General features: G+C 33.9%; 1 protein-coding gene across 10 annotated transcripts in view; it reads right to left on the bottom strand.

Moving 5' to 3' along the window:
* The window catches only part of LOC105831026 (neurobeachin), a 348,598-nt gene that overhangs the window by 123,207 nt on the left and 202,188 nt on the right, over positions 1-23,203 (bottom strand). For all 10 annotated transcript variants that reach the window (XM_036287669.1, XM_012670844.3, XM_012670845.3 and 7 more), the window contains exon 2: positions 14,622-14,726. In XM_036287669.1, coding sequence (XP_036143562.1) covers positions 14,622-14,726 — 105 coding nt within the window. The remainder of the gene's footprint in view (positions 1-14,621; positions 14,727-23,203) is intronic.

The following is a 23,203-nucleotide window of genomic DNA, read 5'->3' as shown; positions in this document are numbered from 1 at the left end:
AACTAAATAGCGCCTATAAAGTGCGAGTCTATGATGTCTAATATTAAAAAACGCGATTAAAGTTAACGGACCGTTTTCGCGCCTAGATTGTTAATAAATATCTTTTCTAACATTATTGTATTTCGAGATTGTCTTCGTATTTGCACATTTTGGCACAAATTGGAGAAGCACTTGCTAAAAAAATTATTAATTTTGTTTTTTCTAATAAGTCTCAGTCAATCACCACTAACTGACAACCATTAACCAATCGCTATTAATCAATAGTCAGTAAACAATGACCTCCAAACGAAGTTTGTTAACAATTATTATAATTAAATGTTTATATATATTATTTTTTTGCGGGTGCAAATAAAACTTGCATAAAAATTTGCGGTATAAAAAGATAAAGTGCCAACTTTACATGTACACTTCTCTTCGCAGAAGCGAGGGATTTTAATATGGAACTAGTATCAATCTTTTTCATAAACGTTAATAGACGATCCTGGTATTTCACTAGTCTCACAAAAGCATTATATAAATGACAGTTTCGATTAATGACATGATATTATATAACTTGACAAACGAATTTCTCGTTTTTTGTTATCGTATGAGAATACCCACGTACGTTCGCAACCCCACTAATAAGAATTTAGGTCATTCTGCTATGATGAATTTTTTCCCTGACTTGGCAAAAGAGTTCCGGCGACGACGACGAAGGAAGTATGGAAGCGGGTGAAAAGAGCTCCGATAAAGGGGAGAATCGAGTTTTGCGAAAAATCGACAATTCGACTTGCAAAAACGCGGCGTGTAATCTCGTTGCATGTGTCAACTAGGATCATCTGTGATTGACGGATTTGAATTACTGTCGAAAGTAGCGCCATTATTCTGCGGCACGTATCTCTTCTCATTTTTGTTGCCTCTCGCCCTTTGTGCCACCGCGCTTTTACTTTCTCAATACATTTGCTCTTTGCACAAATGTATCTGTCCTATTCACAAAATGCTCTATTCTCTTTCGAGTTATCTCGTTATCGTTTGACGTGACAGTGATCGGGCGTTTCTTTTCTGGCTTTTGCTTGTGTATGTGCTGAGTATACATATTTGTTGAAGTTTTGTACATAGTCTTTTTTTAAACGTGCGTAATATAAGATTGTGAAGTAGTCAGAGTCACAAAGAAAACATAAGTGAAAAGAGGAAACATTTCTAGTTTTTTCCCAGCTTATAAAAGATTTAAATTAATGATTATGTAAGTGTTACTCTTTACACGTTTTGAAACAAGAAACTCAAACATCTTGCGTTTAATTAAATTAAAATTATTTTTCTCTTCTCACGTTGCGTGTTTGTGATATTAATTTCTTCAGTCATAAGAAAGTACAATGACTGGATTTAAAAATCGGTTTGTAATACTTCTCTATAACATGAACATTTCAATAAATATTTATTGTAGCATAGTCAGAAATGGAACGTCGAAAATTGTAAGCATCAAAAGCCAATATAAGCGTAGGCAAATGTAAGCATGTCTTCTTTGCGTAAGTTTCAAGATAGAAGATATTGATTTTCATATCGTCGCAAGTCAGAGACGTTGTTTCATCGCAAGCGCATCTAATTTGAAAAATATTTTACTTAACTTTAGACGAGGTTTAACAAAATCTATAAGAAATATTGTTATTGAAAGAGGATTGTTTTTAGATTTGTCAGAAAATATGAAGAAACTTTTAGAGAGATGATTCTAAGATAACTTATATAGCTAGATGGATTTCTGTCAAATTGTAGTTTATGTACTATTTTTCAAAATTAACGTTTGGCATTTCGCGTGTAAGCGCTTTGTAAGATATTTTTTTTACATTTTATATATTTTTCAATATAAAACACAGTTTTGGCTTCTTGTTTGCAGATGAGATCGATGTCATGATCGAAACAGACTGTTTGATAATTTTAACTCTTTTTAAATACTGTAAAGCTCTGTCTTGCACTTTTCCGGGCCAATGCGTGGTCTATGCAACTCGAACGGAAATTTCTAAGTTATCCACAGTGACGTCAGCGTAGATCGCGTTTATCGTTCATCCGATTCACCGGGATCGTGCAATCGGTGTCACGAGACCCGATGGCAAAGTCCTGGGTACCCCCTCTGTAGAATAATTTTCCAGTGCGATGGATCGACGCAAGTCGCGAAGTGTTGTTGAAGGGAAAGGCAAGTAGATCGGAGTGTAGGCGAAGAAGAGGGCGAGGATACGAGAGACCCGTGGCATCAGAATGCATCTCGGTCACGTATTGAAGCAAGGGAGCCTCCTTTCTGGATGGATCGTTTCTCCCTTTACATCGTTGGGTATAACGTCATGGAAGCGTGACGTGGAACTAAATCCTCATCAGCATATCGACATGGCTTAGCCTTTGGCTATGTACGTATATGATCGATACGTTCGATCGTTCGTTATGGCAGATCAAGATATACTAGATTTTTTAGTCGACGTATTTGCAGTGCAAATAATCTCCTCACTCGTTGAACAGAGGAATTATTTTTTCAGAGTATCTTTATTTTCTCTGTTTCTCTTTCCCCTCTCTCTCTCTCTCTCTCTCTCTCTCTCTCTCTCTCTCTCTTTCTCTCTCTCTCTCTCTCTCTCTTTCTCTCTCTCTCTCTCTTTCTATCTTCGTTTAATATCATTTTTACAATTGCCAATTATATTAAATATTTGCACAATGTGTACGAAATCAGGGATTATTAGATGTTATAGCAGAAAATAATGTTAGAAATTATGCGAACAATATTTAAAAAGTTCATCCTCGTGTTCTTTAGCGAGATACCAACTTTTCGAAATGCCAACGCATTCTTTCCGGCGCATTTTTCTTCTCTGTTTACCCAACTTGAATTGACGCTCAGTTCATAAAAATGGGACGCATTGTCCGTGAATAATTTACGAGCTATGTTATTGTTTGCGCGTTGGCTTAACGTTCGAATTTACTGTCTCTGCCTTCTTTTCGAGATTAATGCTGCACACGATATTCAGCCGAACTAGTTTTAAAGGAGAGCAACGCTGATGTCATGTCGTATACTGACATCTCGCTACCTCCCACCTCTGTGCTTTGAAACGATATGCAAATCACGACGAATTGTTCCTCATTAATACTCGTTCGTCTTACTTACGTGAAATGGGCTTTGAGCGCGTAATAAAGAGCCAAGGAGCCATTACGCACCCTTTGATGCAAATGATATTAGACTACCTTTCCTTATTCATACCTTTCCTACTAAACATTAAGAATGTTCTTGCGCGCTCTCTCTCTCGCTCTCGCTCTCGCTCTCACTCTCTCGGTAGATACGTGTATATGACCATCGAATCACGAACTCGCTCGCGGATATAAATGGCATTATAACCGCCGCTATAATTAAAGCCGTCACAAAAGTGTCGTTGGTCACGCGATGTTGGAATGCGTTAGATGAAATTATATGCGGGGTTAATTATCGGACAAACAGTAATTGGCAACAATCGCACATTTCCATTGAAACATTATCGATCAGAATTGCATGCGTCATTACATAATTTGCAATCATGTATATTTCAAGCAGAGTGAAAATAGGAATAGGTACAAATTGAAAGGAAATAATTTTATGGAATAATAATGTTAGTCTAAAAAAATTACTTCGTAAATCAATCGTAATGCATATTTACAATAATTGTAAAATATCAATTTTCTAGACAAATCTTCTCAAATTGTCAATTTGTTTTCAACGATTCATCATTCGAGATATTTCTGTTAACTTTTCTTATTATACGAAAGTCTCTTTATTTCCATGGATCAGGGAAATAATAAAAGTTCAAGAATTATCGGTTTAGTTCCTTTAGTTTGTATTCGTAAATAAAATTAATCACCATCTTACGCTTTTCCAACCAAAGTTGAAGAATTCTATTTTTGCTATCGGAAATTTGAGGCACATCGCCAACGAGGGTGGGCTACGCATTTCTATCTTTGGCGCACGTATTCCCACGCAATATGGACAGAAAGATCAGCATTTAGTAATGAAGAAAAAGCACGAATAGAAAAGGAAGTAAAAGATATAATCATAAAATGTTAAATTATCTGATAGAAAATGCATATTTCCTAATTTATATTTCTTAAGTTTTATTTTAAATTTTTGTTTAAGAAATATATCGGTGACTTTCCTCTACTGATATAGAAGTTTTTCGCATATATCTAACTGCACATATCGAGGTGTAAGGACGTTAGAAGAAGAAGTATGGAAGACGCGATATGAGTTAGCAATTTCACATATCATCGCGCTTGCCATTACATGTAATAGGAGCGTGAGCATAGCAGCAGTCTCCGATATCTTTCGACAAGTCGGAGAGAAGAAATTCCGGCGGTGCGAAAGGCTCGTCACGCGGCATAATATATCGTCGACAGGCCACACAGATATGGATATATCCCGCGTGGATCAATGCGCGAAGTCCGGGCATAACAAGGGCGACATCGTCAATACCAGGGACAATAATGCTCCGCACGGATGTCGCGCGAACGGGCGATGCGAGGTGAACCGTAGTTTGAAGTACGGTTTCCGCGCGGGGGGCGATTTTCCACAATCGAAGACGAAGTTAGGTGCGCGTCGTTCAAAGTGACGAGAAATTCAAAGAGCGAGTGAGAGAGAGAGAGAAAGAGAGAGACGACGGCATGGCGGCGGCGGCAACGGTGGTGACGACGATGTGATCGGGGTGGACGGTGCCGTGATAAATCAATATATTCTACTCACGCAGTGGCGTAACGACGTCGAATCTCCGCCCAAGCGTGTCCACTCGATCCGAGCTTGAGCGCCTTCATTTTTGCCGTTCTCTCGTCCCGCGGATATATTTTGAATTCCAATCATTCGTACGTATCTCGTACGTGCATCTGTATACCGATTGATGAACGCTCGACATGGTGTCTCGCTGCGAGAGAGAGAGCCAGCTCCAAAACCGATGCGATTCAGCGTGCAGTTATGAAAAGTCGATGGATGTAAATCGAGTAGAGCGTATCCTTGTTACGTAGAGTGCTCATTCGAAAAACTTGTTGACTGTCTGCTAAATTGGTCCGAACGGATCTCCATGATTTAAAGTGCGAACGTTCATCAAACGATGGCGCGGAGATTTTTTCTGAATGACGTTGAGAGCAAGCGATATTGAGTGTAAATTAAAATTTACGCTACAGTTTAATGTTTGATTCGACAAGAATATATTTTTCTGCGAATATATACGCGCATACTTTACTTTTCAAAAAATATTTTTGTCACATCATAGATATATTGTTTTATAACCTACTATAAATATTTTCTGTAGCGTGTTATGTGGTCCATGGAATTGTTGTAACAGGAATTCATTTTCTTGCGGCTGCCGCAGCACGGGAAAATATAGGCGCACGTGCTGTGTGATGTAGAGCTTCCAATGAAATTTTTATAGAAATATGGCCGACTAGCGAATATCAGCAGGTATAACTTCTTGAAAATGTTAGAACTTTCTTCCGGTCTTAGACACGCCTACGTCCCTTTTGTCTTTCTCTTTCCCTCTCTTCTGTTGTTACTAATATATTTCAGAAGCGAGAAATAAGTTTCTTATGAAATTTTTTAGTTTAGACTGTATAAATATCTTAGACCAATACAAAGTTAATTTGCAAATACGAATTTAATATAATCAAAAAAGTTTTTATGATTTCTGTAAACAACAAACTCGTGGGGTATTTTCCAATCATCGTACTCGTAGCTACTTCAAACATTCGCGTATAACATATTGATTTATATCAATAGAGAAAACAATTCACCGTTTGTAAAATTTGTCGTGATTGTGATGCGAGTATCACTATTGTATAAAAATGTGAATTGGCACACATGACCGTTATATATTTACAGTTGCATCTATTCGTAAATTCTGTTACAATAATACTGATTTATAAGCCTAGTTGCTATTGAAACGGTAATAAACAGTTGCGAGATAAATCGGTTACAGATGGCACGAAGCTGGCTGTCGATTCATCGGCATCGATTCACCGGAATAAGCCGCGCGCTGCGAGAGATTCGTCGGCATAAATTCTCCATGACCGCGGCACAAGTGTCACCATTATCACGGCACTTGCTGTTAACCAGGATTAATATTCCGGCCGGGTTAATAACCCAATATTTCTGGTGCACGTGGGCGTAAATGCGAACACGTGTAAGCGAGATGCATGTAATCGTATCGGTGTGTAACACGAGCGAGTAACATAATTGGTGATGCAGGGGTGAAAATTACAACCACGTGTCACCCGATCACCGACGGTCTTCCGCAACTTCCGGCGTTGGCGATGCACGTCGTATAATAAACCCTTGCGCGCAACCGTGCAAAGTCCGCCGTAAAATCGCCAATATTTTTGCCCGACTTGATGTACAGTAATTGGGTGACGCACGTGCGATGCGTCGAGCAGCATAGCGGAGTTTCGACCCGACCGTAGTATAACATCTATAATCCACATTCTCGTCCGGGTAGCTAATTTACTTGAGTTTGCTACACGCATATAAAGGCGCAAGACTTGTTTGCCTGTCGAGACTTCTTCTCTCATCAACTATGAGCATAGATGCCTATCTTTAGAAAGACGAAAGCTTTCCTTTAACCCTCGCGTAAGTTTACCTCGCCATCTATAGATAATCGAAATACTTTGGAACTTAAAGCGTACTCCAGATATGCGAAAATCTTGTAAAGAGGATAACGTTAGGGATCTCTTTTGATAGTATCCTTGAATGATATATTCTCTTACATGTGAGACTTAAACATAAATTGATTTAAAAGGACTGATTTTTATTTTAAAATATTTATTTTAAACGTTTTTTTTTTTTTATTGTGTATTGTTTGATTTCTTTTAATATTTCCAAATTTTAATTTGATATCCAAAAATTTTCAATTTTCGTAAAAACAAAAGAGATCATATAAATGTTGGATATTGGACATATTTTGAATCGAATGGAAGATGATATTAAAATATTATAGAATATGCATATTAGCACACCGATATAATTCATCATGGTAATAATTAGTAATACGTTAATGACGGTCTAGTGTAAAATTACCATATAACAATTCGAGAATTATGCAGAGCATTAATCGTAATACTGGATAAAATCACAAATTGAATAATTTTATAAAAGCCGGAAAATCTACATTGTAGATATACATTAGAGATATTACAGATACGCGTAGTGATTTCCTTTGAACTAAAATATTCCGCGCAACGTTGCGATTAAAACTGAATTTATTACGAGCAGTTAACCTCACAGTAATTTCACTATAAATCTAAATAAAATTCATAATGCATTGGACCAAATTTATATATAGTAAAAATTTGACAAGATCAGACAGCGCAGCCGTTGCTATATAATTGTGTATGATTCAATATTGTTCACATTTGATATTTAATTTCTCTATTGATTTCTAGCCCCTCAGGTACAGGAGGTCACTGTATTACTGTGTAAATTGTTGGATCCCTTCCGCCCACCAATAACGTAAATTATACAGTAGGTAATTATGTACAATTCTCTGTGGTAATGATATGCGATTAACTGATATCACCATCATTATAGGAACTTGTAAATAAATTAAACATAATTAATCACGAATTTAGAGAGAGAGAGAGAGAGAGAGAGAGAGAGAGAGAGAGAGAGAGAGAGAGAGAGAGAAGAGGAATTGGAGGAAAGAGAATCTAAAGTTATTTTCTAGTGACTGATGAATCAGTAAACTACTGATTTTATAACTGATGCCGTAATTGATATTTATCTTGCAATCATTAATCTGAATTATTTCTGCAAGCTAAAAAGAGATAGAGACATTATCACAGTGGTATGACGCTAAGTATTGATTTTAGCATTATTTTATTTGTTTATTCAAATTTTACATATCTAATTTTATCTATCCATTAATACAGAGTATTATTAGTTTATCAACTCTATTTTTATTGACTTGCAATACTGTTGAGGTAAATTTTTATTCACATATCAACGTACAGTTGATCAAATTTTATCCTCTTCTTCGTATATGATAGAAACCGTTATTTTTATGTTATATTTTTGACAAGTAGCGACGAAAATGGTTTATTTCTTTATGAACGTGTGTGAGCATCGGATTTCTTTTTCGGAAAATATTGATGGATGGTACTTCGTTGTCTGATCGTTTTTTTTTTCTAGTGACAAAAAATGACATATTCGCAAGAATTACAATTTATATCCTGCATCTGTTGCAGGAATATCGTCTATAAAGCGTCTCAAAATTTATGAAGGCTGCAAACGTTTCTGCAATATCCAAGTTATTACGAGTAAATGTTGTTAATAGTCAGTAAACTGAATGGAACGCAATATATAAGGGGGAAGGGGTAATGAAATCTAATGAAAGTTCAGAGTTTGTCAATTGGAAGTAATAAGGCCGAAATTCTAAAGGCTATATATGTTACACTTTAATAATCCGCTAATATTTAGGAGCTAAACACTACATTATTGTCAACATTTTTCACAGATGTAATTTATTCCATGAGAATATAATTAGTACATAAATGTTTATTAAGAAATTAATTTTTTTTATAATTTTATATAATTTTAAAATAAGTTTACTTATCATTTTTACATCATTTTTGACTGATTCGTAGGCGAAAACAATTTTAACTTTATTTCTCTATCACATTAATGTGCAATATATCAGTTATCTTTTTGTTGAAACCGATTTGGTTTTATATGCTGCTATAGAAATACATCATAGATTTTTATGATGCACGCAAAATATCGCATGTGGAGTACAGTGTTCGCCAACGGTAATCCGGCTTTACATCTCATCAAAATAACAATGCGACATAATACCCGGATAAAATCGAGTTCACGAACGTTTGTGACTCTCGTTGCAAATCGCTGCTACATTTCATACAGTGAAAAACTGATATTCTCGTTTACGCTTGTTGTAAATTTATCATGCGAATCGTTAGATCGTATTTATTTGCATTATCTTTTCTATAAAAATAAAAATAATCTTTTCAATATTATATTTTCCATATAGCGCTATACATATTTGATAATATTTTAAATCAGAGCTAAAGTTCTTTCGTGTTAACGCATGGAAATTTAAAAAGTTACAGTTGCACCGTACAATCGCGTAAAAATGTTTAATATATGTTTCGAAGTAAAGAAATAAATACACAAAAATAGTTTGTCAAAAAAATAGAGAATATTTATATTCTCATGTGTATAATAGAGATACTATAATAAGTTTTACTGCAAGGGATATTGTGCTCTGTTGAGTTAGCGAGCGATAACAGATAACGCGAAATTTGATTTGACGTAACTTGTTCAACCACAAACAACAGTACGTCAAAAAGAGTATCTTAGCCTCTTTATTCTTGCCATTTCCTGAAATAGCACTCGACTGAAGGCGTTCACATTATCCGACCTTCCCTTCGAGACGGGTGTCTCATCCATTTTAATTTCCCTCTTCGAAAACGCACCACGTGCCCGTATCTTGATTCACGAATGGCAAAATTGCTTTACTATGCTGAAAATTTAATTTAATCCCCCGATCTTTATTATTGATCGCGTAACACTCACACTTTTCTTCCCTTATTTTCTTCGAAAAACGATATCTTATTACGTTGTGATAACGAATCGAGTAAACCACTTCCATATTAATTATATATAAGATTAGAAACACTTTTTATAATCTTGTTACGCTTGCTTTTGTATTGTCGAACATCTGTTACCAGTTACTGTTGCATTAATTTTTTCTTTAAATTATGGTTCTTCAATAAAATGGAAATTTTCTTTCGGGATTCATTCAGACTCATTCAGAAACTCGGAAGGATGAAGACAGGATTGTAACGCAAGATAGGTGAGCTGTTCATTTAAAAAGCTTTTCCTCGATTTCTCAAAGTGACATAAATACGAATGCGTTGCAAATGGCACTTTCAAACTGCATTGTGTCTCTTTAACGCGGTCGTCGCTAGGTTCGCGATTCCCACAAAGATGTTCGCCTACTCAAAGATTCTAACAGAAAAGTACTAGAGATTTAGGTAGAATACGCTTCCGCGAGCATTACGCTGGTCTATTATGCTTGGCTTAGATTTCAAGGAGATGGATGGCTCCACGCGAACATACAGTGAAATATGCAATGCATCTCAAAATCAACGACGTATATTTTAATGGCAGATATTAGAGCTAATAAACGATGCGCAAAATGTTTTGTAAACGTTAGTTTATCAATTTTTGAGTTATAACAACGTAGGAAATTTTTAAAATAGAGCTTCAAAAAAAATATGCTTCTGTTTTTTGATTTATTATAACCAATTTTTATAAAATTTTAATACATAATTTAAAGAGAAGTCTTCATTGACTTCTAATTAAGTAATTCAAAAAAATTCCAAATATACGCTTATACATGTATTTTGATAGTTATTATTTACTGCGAGTAAGAGAAGATAGATGCGGAGATTAGCGTTTAGAGAGAGGAAAGCTGCGTAGAAACTACCTTAATAGCATTAACATTTTAGGATGTTGTTCGAGGTGGGCTATAGTAGAAACCAATTGCTATTCAATTACACTAACACTGGTGCATAATTACTACAATAGGGAGTATACACAATCGTCAAGTATATCTTGTATTGAAAATATAATTAGAGTTGGAATGTGAAAATAATGTCACGAAAATATCAGTTATATTTTTTAAATGCATATTAAATATGTAACATCAACAGCACGGTTAACAGTTAATTATTTAATAACACATTCATCAAAACTAATTTCAAACTGAGCAAAACTACAAGAAACAAAATATATCTCCTCGTGTATTTGCTTTTCAAAGTTTATTTTAGATTTATATATAATTCAGATCAGATTTCAAAATAGAACATATCAGTGGATATGGTTTTTTTTTTGTTTTATTAGATACACTTTGAAGTCATTTGCGCAATATTATTTCTCAGTGCGCGATTGTGACGGATACTAGAGAATGAGCGATTATCTTCTATGAACAGTACAAGTATAACCCTAATTAGCTTCGTACGTGCAATACAACTTTGGCATTATATCAACCGACCATTCGAGATTCGTCTATTATGCTAATTTACGAGATGTCGCGGTTAACAACGAGAATGCCGTGCCAAGTGTCGCGCGATCCTTGTATTCTACACAGCAAACAGCGTGCGCGATCGTAATTAACTGCGTTTTCGAAAGTGTTATGTCATTTGAGCGCAAGAAACCTGAAGTTTAAAAGACAGCGGAGCAAACATAGAATATTTATCTATTTTATTTGTTATTCGTAAAATTTACAATTACTTGAAAACTATTTCATACAAGCAATAAGTGTTTATCTGAAGTATTGATTAATTTGGTAAGAATATTCTGTTAAATTGTATACTTGTGATAAGAGACTCTTATATATAAAATTATGGGCAAAAGATGTTTCCTCAATTATAATAATTTTAATCGACCTGTTATTTAATTAAGATTAATCAGTTAAAGTTTAATTACAAAAACATCTATTATTTAAAACTATAAATTTTTAAAAGGCAATTTTTTTTTTTTAATTATTGTAAGGAAACATGTGTAAAAGAAAACGTAGAGGGAGAGAGAGAGAGAGAGAGAGAGCGAGGAAACATCTTGTATGTAATAAGTGAACTCGGTTCTTACCCTTATGCCATGAACTGCATCTTAACGTTTATACGCGGTGATCTTACCGCAGTGGAATGAGCGTTTCTAGCCGCGTACATGGCACAAATTAATTCTCATATCAGCCACAGCTGCCGGTGGCTTTTCAGTTTTCGCGTAAAACGCAATACCGCTAGGAATTTAGGAATTTAATAATTTAATTGGGCAAGAATTTTTAAATAACGAATTTACGTAAATCTGGACTTGAGCGCTGTCTTCACAGTAGGAATTCGTGATATTCGTTGCTGAGAGGGAGGGACAAGCGACCGCAGATGATTAGCGAGGGAACAGAAGGTTCATAACTTTGTCTATTTCATCCATCTAGTTTAAATTTCTATTTACTTTCACGCCAAAAGTTTGCTGCGAAGGCTCAAGTGTCGTGTATGAGTTTGCGAAGAGCGACGAAAGCGTAAACGGATTTTCCTCCACCCGACATGGCGGCTAAGGACCCGCTATTATTTACAAAAGTTCACCGTCCTTACTTTCCTTTCTCGCCAAGTCGTACGCCACTTTTAACGAAGCAGGCGTACACGAACTTCAAAGATACACAGCAGATGGTGCTTTTTGTGGAAAGTCTTTCTCTTAATCTTTACCTTACACCTAAGCTTCGCAGAGAATACGTCATTTATTTCCAAATAAAATGACTCGAATCATACCCAAATACGTGTGTACTGAATTAACACGAAATATACTCAAATTATAAAAACAAAATTGGCTACAAGTATATTTTTAAAGTTACAGTTGCGTATTTGTTTTTAATTAAATGGAATTAATAAAATGGATCGTCCAGAATATTTATTTTCTGTTAAAATTTGAATTAAATGAAACAGGTTGAAATTATACTTAAATAATTAAAACATTTATTTTTTATCAATTAACAGAAGTAAGTAAATTGTACTTTATTGGATTTATGTTGAAATTGTTGAAATGGATTGAATTTAATTATTTAATGTTTTACACGAGCAAAATGATTCACGAATCATACAAATGTACTTATATACTCACATTATAAAGATGAAAATTGGCAAACATTTTTAAAACTATTTGTTACATATTTATTAATCTTGCTGCTTGGATCTATTTAATCTAAACTGTATTTTATTTTTTTACTACTGTCTTATTTGAAATTTCTTCCTGGCATATTCAGTATGTGATTTCATCTATTAATACGAGATTTCTTCTCTGTAAAATTTTTTTGTTTATTTTTTAGAGTTTCTTGATCACATTGAATGATATGACATTATATTACATTCAGACAAACCAGCAAGATTAAATGCAGATATACAGGACATTATTTTTAGCGAAAAGTTAAATTAAACAAAACAGGACTAATTAAATTACCGTTTAAAACAAAACAATTAAAATATATTTTTTATTAATTAATAAGTGCACAGATTATATACTATAGAGTTGGATTTGTTGAAATACACAATCTATTTCTACCAGTAATATTTTGATGAATAACTACTCTCTTGGTTAGATATTATACCAATACTCAATATATGTCTGCATCGATCAGTATCGATCAGATTACTTCAGACTATTTTTCTATTGATAGTATGATATCGCGAGATCATATTTTTTCCTCCACTATGAATTGATGTGCCTCTGGATACTTCACAAGCACGAAAAAGCAGAGTATGTGGACGATGCTTCAAAGCGGTGATAAATCTCATGCTACGTGATAAAAAAAAAAATTCGTTTCCATCCGAGAAAAATTTGCCGCGTAATGGATTCCGATCCTTTTGTACGCTGAGATTGTGCGTATCCTGTGCACGCCGCGCTTTTTTGTATGTTTCAAACAGAGGTAGCGATGGAGAGAAAGCCAGAAATAAAGAGAGAACTAGAAATTCGTACATGTGCCCTTACATTCGACAGTTTTCCTTTCCAATGCGTCATCGTATCGGTGTTTCGCTGTTGCGATTTTATATGCGTTTTTTCAGCTGCGTTTTTTCGTATAACTTCAATTATCGCGATTTTATTTGACGCGTTTGCAACGTACATGCGATGCTCGGTATTGATCGCTTTGTTTTTCATTCGAGATAATTCATATTCAGTAGTACAGCAGAATTATTCTATTGCGACAAAAGTGATAGATGATAATAAACGTTTTGCAGTAGTATCAATAAACTGATATCTAATATAATATTTAAATTATTTAAAATAGTTATTGTTTACTTACGCAAGATCAAGAATTTTAATAATTTGGATAATCTGGATTAACATTTGAAGAATATACAATAAAAAATTTGTATTAATTATCTATTGCAAGAAATAAAGAACAGTAAAGCTTGATATAATAAAATTACACAAAAGAAAATAAATTAGGATAAGCTATTAAATTAATAAGAAATATTAATATATTTGAATCGTTAAATATTTGTCTTATATTTTTATACTTGTGAAATGAGCAGTGCTTGTTAGAGACTTTTTATCTTTATTAATGAATAACTTACAAAATAACATTTACGTGAATAGAAAACTTTATTCAATTATTTCTAGAAAACATTGACAGATGACTGAAGGAACAGATAAAGGAATCAGATAAATCAAGTAGTGAGAAATAAGAAATCTCATAAAGAGATATAAATTGCTATCTATTGCAAGAACTGTCGAGACAAGGGGAAGATTGAGTAGTTTGAGACTCCTCGATCAGCTCTAACGCAATAGTGTAACTCGACTCTACGCGATGATATCCGAGAAGGATCTTAGAAATCACTTTTCTATCTTCATGTTCTTCACATTCTCAAGAACACTGCGCTGTAAGTAGCGCGTATGTACACATACATATCATATGTATGCTTCTATACACATACACACACGCACGCACACAATAGATTTTCAATTTCAATTATCGATATTGCGATATCGATGGGCGCTCGCTTACTCGTACTCTCCACCGCATTCTCCCTGGATTTACGTTGGATATTTTCCGCGCGTAATTAATTCGACCTAGTTTAACGTCACGTAGCTCGCTTACCTGGAGATTGGGTGGGCAATGGTCGAGGAGCTCCAGCATGTGCCTGATGTTCTGCGCGTCCTGTATCACGAAATTCAGCTCCATGTCGAATTCGCCGCCCACGAGCTGCACATAAAAAGAAAAGAAAATACGTTGAAAATGCCGTTTGTTTGTACAACCATACTATATAATCTGCAGTGTTTTACGCGTAACTCCTAACAATGTTGACAAGCGAAGTTCATTCCAACAACATCTACATTATTGGCTTTTCAGTGTCCAAATATATGAGATAGTAGTCATAAATAGTAACTCTGGACGTGCAAGCGGAAGTTTCCGAGTGAAATGTATATAGGTACCGTCGGTATTTAATCGCGGAAATGTTGCTAACTGAAAGCCTCATCGTCCGATACCCGGACGTACGTCAAACGAAACGGTTTATGTAACGCTATTCTGTTGTAATACCAAAATCCGGAAAGTCACGCGCAGATTGAAACGAATAATACCGTTTTGACAACCAATCGCTGATTACCTTATATCGTTGTTATTAATATTAATTAGTAGTTGCTATACTCTTTCCCAAATCCGAGTGCGATATTTCGCTTTTGTGTACCTATAGAATTTCTTGTGTACCTATAGAATTTCTTGGCTCGTTAAATATATTTCATGTCCAACGAAAAACAATATCCGATTTACGCGTTACGCATAAAATGAATAAATAATAGAATTTTATAATGTATGTACGAACGAGCGAAAATTTGCATTGGATTATACATCCATATTGCATCCTTTTAAGAGCATTACAGTATTGTTCGTTATTGCGCATAAAAGAACAATGAATAAAAGCCACTCCCATTTCACGTTTTCACTCGCCCAAAAAAAATCTATGTAATGTATATGCATGATCCGCATTGGACAACGATTCGGGACGGTGATCATTTAGCGGAAACTGTGTACGTGCAGTTGGACCAGCTGCGTAATAACGATGTATTTTTGGGGATACCTATGCTACAGACAAAACATTTTGGAAAGTTCACAGGCTATGTCCGTTTGCGGTACTTCTTCTTACAGGGACGACTTATATATAGCCGGACCGGAAGTGCTGCCTCTGCGGAGAGAGCGTAATTTCCGGAGAAGTATCTCGCGCTCATCCTCCACATTTCTCCTCTCTCTCTCTCTCTCTCTCTCCCTTTTTCTCTGCTTCTTTCAAACGTACCGTTATATCGATCATGAATTTCTTACAGTCATATCTGTCTACGACAAAGTCGTGACCAATTTTTACGAGAGTCTATCCGATCATAAAAATTCATTGCATACGCAGGACCGTTTATTAAACTTAGTGTGCAATTGAAGGTGGCGCTTACCTCAATTCAACAATTTCGCTCAAATGGCACATCTGATTTTAACTTTATTCTTTGTTTCCGTATTGTAAACTGGGAGATTAGTCAGAATCACGAGTACTGGTTTCGTTCTACATTTCGAAAGAATGTTGCTGAAACTATTTCTTACGCAAAACACGTGAGAGCGAAGGCGAACTTCCCGCGAGAAGGAATGTTACTCTTTTACACCAAACTCGTAAACTAATACCGCATTTGGTGCTAGTAAAACGTAAACCAATGTTGGGAAAATAGAATTGTTACTGAAGCGCCGTATTCGATAATGGCATGCTCGGACTTTCCTGTTTTTGCCGAGTGCTTTTACCATCGTTTACCGTAACGTTAGCGGTCGGAAAGCTCATATTACAAGTACTTAATAAAATGACAAAGTTTGTCACTCTGACTGTTTCTCAAAACAAAAGGCAACATTAATTTTAACAAACACTGGGTGGGTTTTAATTCAATTCTATGAATAATTTTTGTAATTTTGGTAATTGACGACTGCTATGATGACAATTTAACATAATACTTGTAATTGATAAAATGTGATGATTATTAATCAACACAACTTTTATATAAGAAAAGTTGTATTGAAATATTTTTTATATCAAACTATTTTTAATATTCGTTAATAAGAGAATCAATTACTTTCCGGCACAATGTCGTTTTGTAATGATAAAATATTAATATAATTTTGTTACGGTTCTTTATTTTACGGATATTTATACGAATAATTACATGAGATCAGAATGTCATAAAGGAGAAACCGAATTTTCAAAATATAGCCGCTTGGCGTACTTCCAACTATTTAGAACGTAATTACATTCTTGCATATGCGATGCAAGGAATGAGAATGTTTGTCCGGAATTCAATTTAACTCATTTTTTATTTGTTCTTCTAGTTATATCTCATCAGCAAAATGTAAAACTCTTTAAAATAAAGTATTATTTAATCATGTTTTTTTGTTAGTGGAAATATCTCGCGATTATCTGACTAGTTTATGCACAGGGTTGGCTGGTGAAAAAGTCCAGTGGGTTGAAAAAACTACGGTAAATTCCAGTTTTTACATCCCGGATTTTATTTAATTGAGTGAACTGGCAAAAACTGTAAAAATAACTAATATGTAACTTTATGTACATAACTTTATATTTAGAAAGATATATTTACTTACTAAATTGTACTAGTTAGTTTGTTTATATCAATCTCCCCTTGGGGTTGCCGGGGTGTTTTCAGGGGAGCACCAAACCTCTTACAACAGATCTCTTTTTTATACATACATGTCAATTTACAATAAAAATTACAACAAATCATATTCCTTTTAAGCCATATGATCACGGTTTTACTATAGACTCAATATTTAATTGGTTATATTTAAAATGCAAATTACTAAATAAATTAATATGTTGATATAACGAATAAGAATCATAAAGAGTGGTGAAATAGTTATTCTAGAATAATATCACGGATAATCTCTGATCTTATACGGGCACAGTTAATATTCATGCGCATGCTCGACTTTCTAAGATATCAACATCCCTTGTATATTATTCCAAAGGATTATTGTTAGAATTCGGCCTTGAATCCGTGTTTATTGACACTTACTACAATTTGATAGAGGTTTTGGGTATTGAAATTTCTTGTTCTGGCAATTGGCTTTATACAGACTACAAGATTGTTAACAGATGATTCTTGTGTTCAAATATTTATCAATGAAGAGAGAGTATGATCTTAAAGGAACTTATAGTTAGTCAATTATTTTACGTTATCTCGCCTGACACAAAAGAAAAAAAAAAGATCTAGACTTTAATATATTAAATTTCCATTTTGGGAGTACTATATATTTAGATTTTCTACAATAAGCTTAATTGTGCTTTCATATGAGATTATAAATAATTGGGGCCAGACCATCATCACAAATAATTCAACATCAAAGGTAGCTTTGTGTGTATACGAATTAATGTTAATGAAGTAAATTGTATACATAACTTGTTGAGTAACATTACTGTGGAAATTTACTTTTTTGGTTGAACAAGCAACTCAGTTGAGATTTTTTTTGTATAGATTTCCAAATAATGCCTTTTCGTAAGCCAGGATAAGTTGTTGGTTAAAAGAATGGCGGTAATAGATTGGTTCTGTGATTTTTCTTTGTCTCTCTCCGTGTGAGGACGAATCCAGCAAAACGCTTGTATATAAATAATTTTTGCAAGTAATTCTTTTGTACCTTTTTTATTTTGAACTAATTTTTTGTCACTTTTTTAAATTTGTTCTTTTAAATTAAAAAAATTTTTCATCTTTGGTTTTTTTTTCCAGTGCAAACAGTAATTTTTTGTTTTTTTTACAAGAGATTGCATTTGGAAAAAATTAGTTGACTTGTTATTTTTAACTTTTTAGTCTCTATTTCTTAAAATATATCCGGTACATGTAGGATAAACACCTTATCAAATAAAAGTTGATGCTTTGTTTCTTAATCCATTTCTTTAGTAGTTTTGTTGCTTTCTTGATCCATTTTTTATCAGTTCTGCAGGAACATTGCCGGCACCTGGTGCTTTTTCGTTTTTTAACGATTTGCAAATTTTTGACTTTGTTTATAGTTATTTTAATTGAGGATGCTATTATTTAGACATTCTGTTGTTGCTGCTTCTGAAATTTTCTTTTAGTAATTTTAAAAAGTAATTGTCTCATTATTGAAGCAATATTGGCGCGATTATATTTCTTTTCTTATCTTGACGTAAGGATTTTATAACTTTAATTTTTTGTACTTTTTGGTTCTCCCAAAAAGGAATTAATCCTGTTATATCTTGTTTCTCATGTTTCGTTTTTCTTCTTGGTAATTTTTCCTCTAACTCTTGCTTGGGCTCTTTTGTATTCTGTTTTATCTTTATTGGTTTTTGAGTTTAAACAAGCTCTGTACTTATTTCTTTTTTCTGTAATATCCTTTTCAATTTCTTCATTCCACCTAGAGGTTAATAGTGTAAGAGTTAAATGGAGATTTAGATATTAATGATTTGGAAAAACCGCACGCAATGTTGGAGATGTTAATAACTTGAAAAAATCGCATGCAGTAAACGGACTATTGCTGTCGCTTTCTCTGTGAACGGACGGCGAGTTCGTAAGGTTTGTTGCAATGTCCCACACTTTTTTTGCTGTTCAGTATTTGTTATAATGACTTTTAAAATGTTATTTTTGTTTATTTTCTTAAATCCTACATTTTTAACGTTTGCCGGCATTATAGCAGAAATAGAAAACGGAGACTCTGTGGTATTACTATTTACATTTTTTCCTTTAATAATTGTAGAATGAGCAACAGGATTGGGCCTAATGAAATTGTTGAAGGGCAATTTTATCTCTTTAATCTCCGTAATAAGACGGTCGGAGGATAATTCTGGAGGACTTAAAGGTGGAGTTTGTTTAGACAAGTTAATAGGAGACATAATTTTCATTATTTTGTATAAGGAAGACGAAAACTTTTCTTTGATCTCCTTAGAATTTAATACCATTGGCACGACTATTTCCTGTTTTGTTATTTCCTTGTCTTTCGTTGTTTTTGGAATTTGCAGTTCTACATACATTTTTGTCAATATTTTTTCCACATTTTGATAATCTGTCCTTGTGGTTTCGAATACTACAATATAACTTTATTGTGGCTATATCAAATCGTTTATTATAAATTTTTTTAAATATATGTTAAATGTTATTGTTCTTTTTATTGGGGTTTTGGCTTTTACTTGTAATTTTATGGACTTCATATTGGATTTTTTACAATTTTTAATTTTCATACACACTTCGTTCATTTTAAACTACACGTATTATTATCAAATATATTGAGTGATTTAATATCAAACGTGTGGAATATGTTTGACAATATTGTTTCAGTAATCATAAAAGTATCTTTATTATAATATACATAAATATTCGAAATTGTGTCAAGCCGTTTTATTATATTATTTATGCGGCTGCTTACATCGCGAGTTGAAAATATAGTTGTATAGCATTTTGTGACGTCGGAGGCACATAAATTCAGCACAGGATAATAATAATAATTTCCTGGACATAAGTTTAACGCTGCCTCTTTTATATTAACGTGAATTATTCATTGACAGCTTTCTGAAAAATCTCTGAAATCTTTTGATGTTGTGTGGGTTGTTTAGTGTAAATCAGATTGTATTTGGAGAGGCTTCAGGAAATGTAAAAAAAATATCAATGCTGGATTCCCAAAATATAATTGAGACTCTTTATTTTCTTAGTTCAGTTGTATAATATTTGTTTTAAGAGAGTCGACAAGATGGTGGCCCGCACAAAATGGCGGTATTGTTAGGCATTTCTCTGTTGCACAGTGTGCAGACAATCTTACTCTTGGTAATTATTTCGCCATTTGCATCTGTTTGATAGGCGAAATATGTCCAATACATAATTATATCAATGTAAAGATCGAAACTGAGATTGAATTAACAAAACAAAGAATTGACAATGAACGACAATTGAATTGACAAAACAAAGTTATATTGGTTTTATTTTCTTTTCTAATTAGATTTTAATTTATTTTAAAAATATGCCTATTATATTGTGGATTACATCGTTACGTGGATTACATGCTTATTACATCGTGAAGGAAAATACAGCTGTAGCTAATTTGAAGATTAGTTTGATGACATTTGATTATCAGAATAACTTTATTATTTATAATTATTGGATAGTATAATATAAAATATAATTATAAAAAGTAATTACTTTAAGTAATTACTTTAATATTCTTCTTTCTATATAATTGCGGACAAAAAAAATACAAAGAAAATATTGCGCCTGTGTTAGGCGTTCTATTAGTACTACTTTTTTCCCACTGAAGGGAAGGCCACGGCGTCTAATATCAAATCAATTACAAGTGCATTCTGTAATTTTATTTATACGCTTAGTCTCTTACGAGCTCCTTATGTAAACCAGGTGTTGTGAATTTACTTCCGAGTTGAGGCGCCGCGCTTTCGCCTAGTGGCGACCGCACGCACTACTCGCGGTCGCCGGGGCCGCTGATCCGGCCGCGGACGCTGCGTGCGCGCGCGCGTCGCGCTGTGGCGCGCCGCCACAAATAAAAAAAAAATCATTAAATAACATAAACAAGTTTTATATGTCGCAAAATAAAATAAAATCTTTTAATTGGTTTTGTGCTGCCCCGCAATGTGTCTTTTGAGACTATCTGACCTAGAAAATTCTTTGTCGCACACGGGACAAGTATATTTGATTTGCCGATGTTCGTTCATATGTCTAATCAAATTAGACTTGTGCTTAAATGTTTTTTTACAATCGGCATGATTGCACTGAAACTTTTAAACAAATTTGTAGGATATGTCCGAACAATAACAGCGTTCTAGAAAAATCGTCTTTATTCCACGTGTTTTGGTTACAGTCTGACGCCTCTGCGTCTTCTCACGCTGCCGGTAGCGCTCGCGATCTGTTTTCCGCGCCATCTCTCGGTAGTCGCGTATGCTAATAAAGGGACCACTAAGCTGCGCGCTACATTTTGGCCATTTTGATAAGGGTTTGTACTTCCACTGTACTTGCTCCGCTTCCATGTTGATTTTAGTAGGTTTTTATGTATCTTATAATAATTGCTATAGTTTAAAGAAATCAATAGTGTGTGTAACAAAATTTTATATAATCTTTTTTTTTATTTAAATAATATGTGAAATATATGTTTAAAACAAAATCTTAGCACATGTATATGTTACTAAATTTTATTAATTTGTAGTTTAAGAAGAAAACAATTGTTAATCTGGTTAACTATAAGAGTTAATGATATGGTATTTGTTTATCTTTTTTTCATGTTTGTAAATTATTTAAATATGTAACTTTCGATTACGAATTGAAATGTTCAAAGTTTTCAATTGACTATTTCAGCTTGTTTGTTTCATCATTGTGGTTGAGATTTATGATCTCATGATGTTTCAACAATTTTTTAGTGTGGGTCTACATAATAATGATTCTGAAATACTTCTGAGTTTCTAAAATATTTGTTGTTAAATCTAACATAATAGAAAAAGTTTTTCTATATTATCTATATATTTTATCGTTTTCATAAAAACAAGCTTCTGTACGTTTTTACGGGATACTAGTAAAAACCGGTTTTTGCCATACATTTTATCAGAAACTGTAGAATTTTGCCAACCCTGATGCAACAAAAACATTTTTCTATGAAATATAAAATATTTGTTATTAGAACAAGTTAGATGTATATGCAAGCAATTCGTAGATTGCCGTATGAAAAAGCTGAAATAGGAACATGATGTGTAGATTAAAGTTTATATTCTCACGTATCGGCCATTTCCGGCAATCGTTGATCTCCTGAGGAAAATAAATCTTTGCGTAATAGAGAAGGGAGGGAGAAAAAGCATTATTACCGATAGAGAAGGCTCAATACCGCCAAAGCAATTTTTTTGAATGACCCATATCACTTGCACGAATCTTAACAACCAACGCCGTGCCGAGAATCGAAAAGATAATCGAACGAATTTAAAAAATATTTTAATTCTCATCGTCATATTGTCGCATTGAATGACTTGTTGGGAAAAAAATAAATTTTGTGTAAAAAATAGTTTTACTCGCATCTTTTTGTGCATCTTTTTAATTTAAAAATTTACTGATTAAACAATACAATTTTTATTCTGACATCAAATAGTTTGACATCACTATTTAGTTTTTTATTATTTTAAAGCTTTGCGTGTAAATCGTTCATATTCTTCTTCGAGTTCAATAATTCTTTTTTAGATCCTATTTTGCAATGCATATACGGCTATGCGAAACACGTAATACAGTCGTGTACTAAACCCAAATGACGCTATAGATACGTGTAACGAAGAGAACCGGGCGGACAAACGAAAAGTAAGTCTCAACCGGTGAATTAAGGTCGACTGGCAGAGCTGACCACTAATTAGATACTACTCGCTTTTACACCTGCATATCCCTTTGACAAAAACGGTTACGCAAAGCACAGCGTATGTCTAACTTGCATATTCGACACTGGAATCCATTAAAGAGTTGCGAACTTACAAAGTTAGATGTGTAAAATCGTGTGAAATTGGTAATAACGTTATTTAATAAGTTTTTTGCAGTAAATATTCTTTTTTGCAATGATTTCAAAACCTTTCTACAAGCAAATTAAGAATTATACATATTATTCAATTTAACTATTTCATTAATTGAAATACATGGTAACAGTATTTATATTTCAGTGACATACTA

The sequence above is a fragment of the Monomorium pharaonis genome, chromosome 1 (assembly GCF_013373865.1).
Source record: "Monomorium pharaonis isolate MP-MQ-018 chromosome 1, ASM1337386v2, whole genome shotgun sequence".
Classification (NCBI taxonomy): domain Eukaryota; kingdom Metazoa; phylum Arthropoda; class Insecta; order Hymenoptera; family Formicidae; genus Monomorium; species Monomorium pharaonis.
The sequence above is the reverse complement of the archived record's forward strand: the minus strand, read 5'-3'. Positions and strand labels throughout refer to the sequence as shown.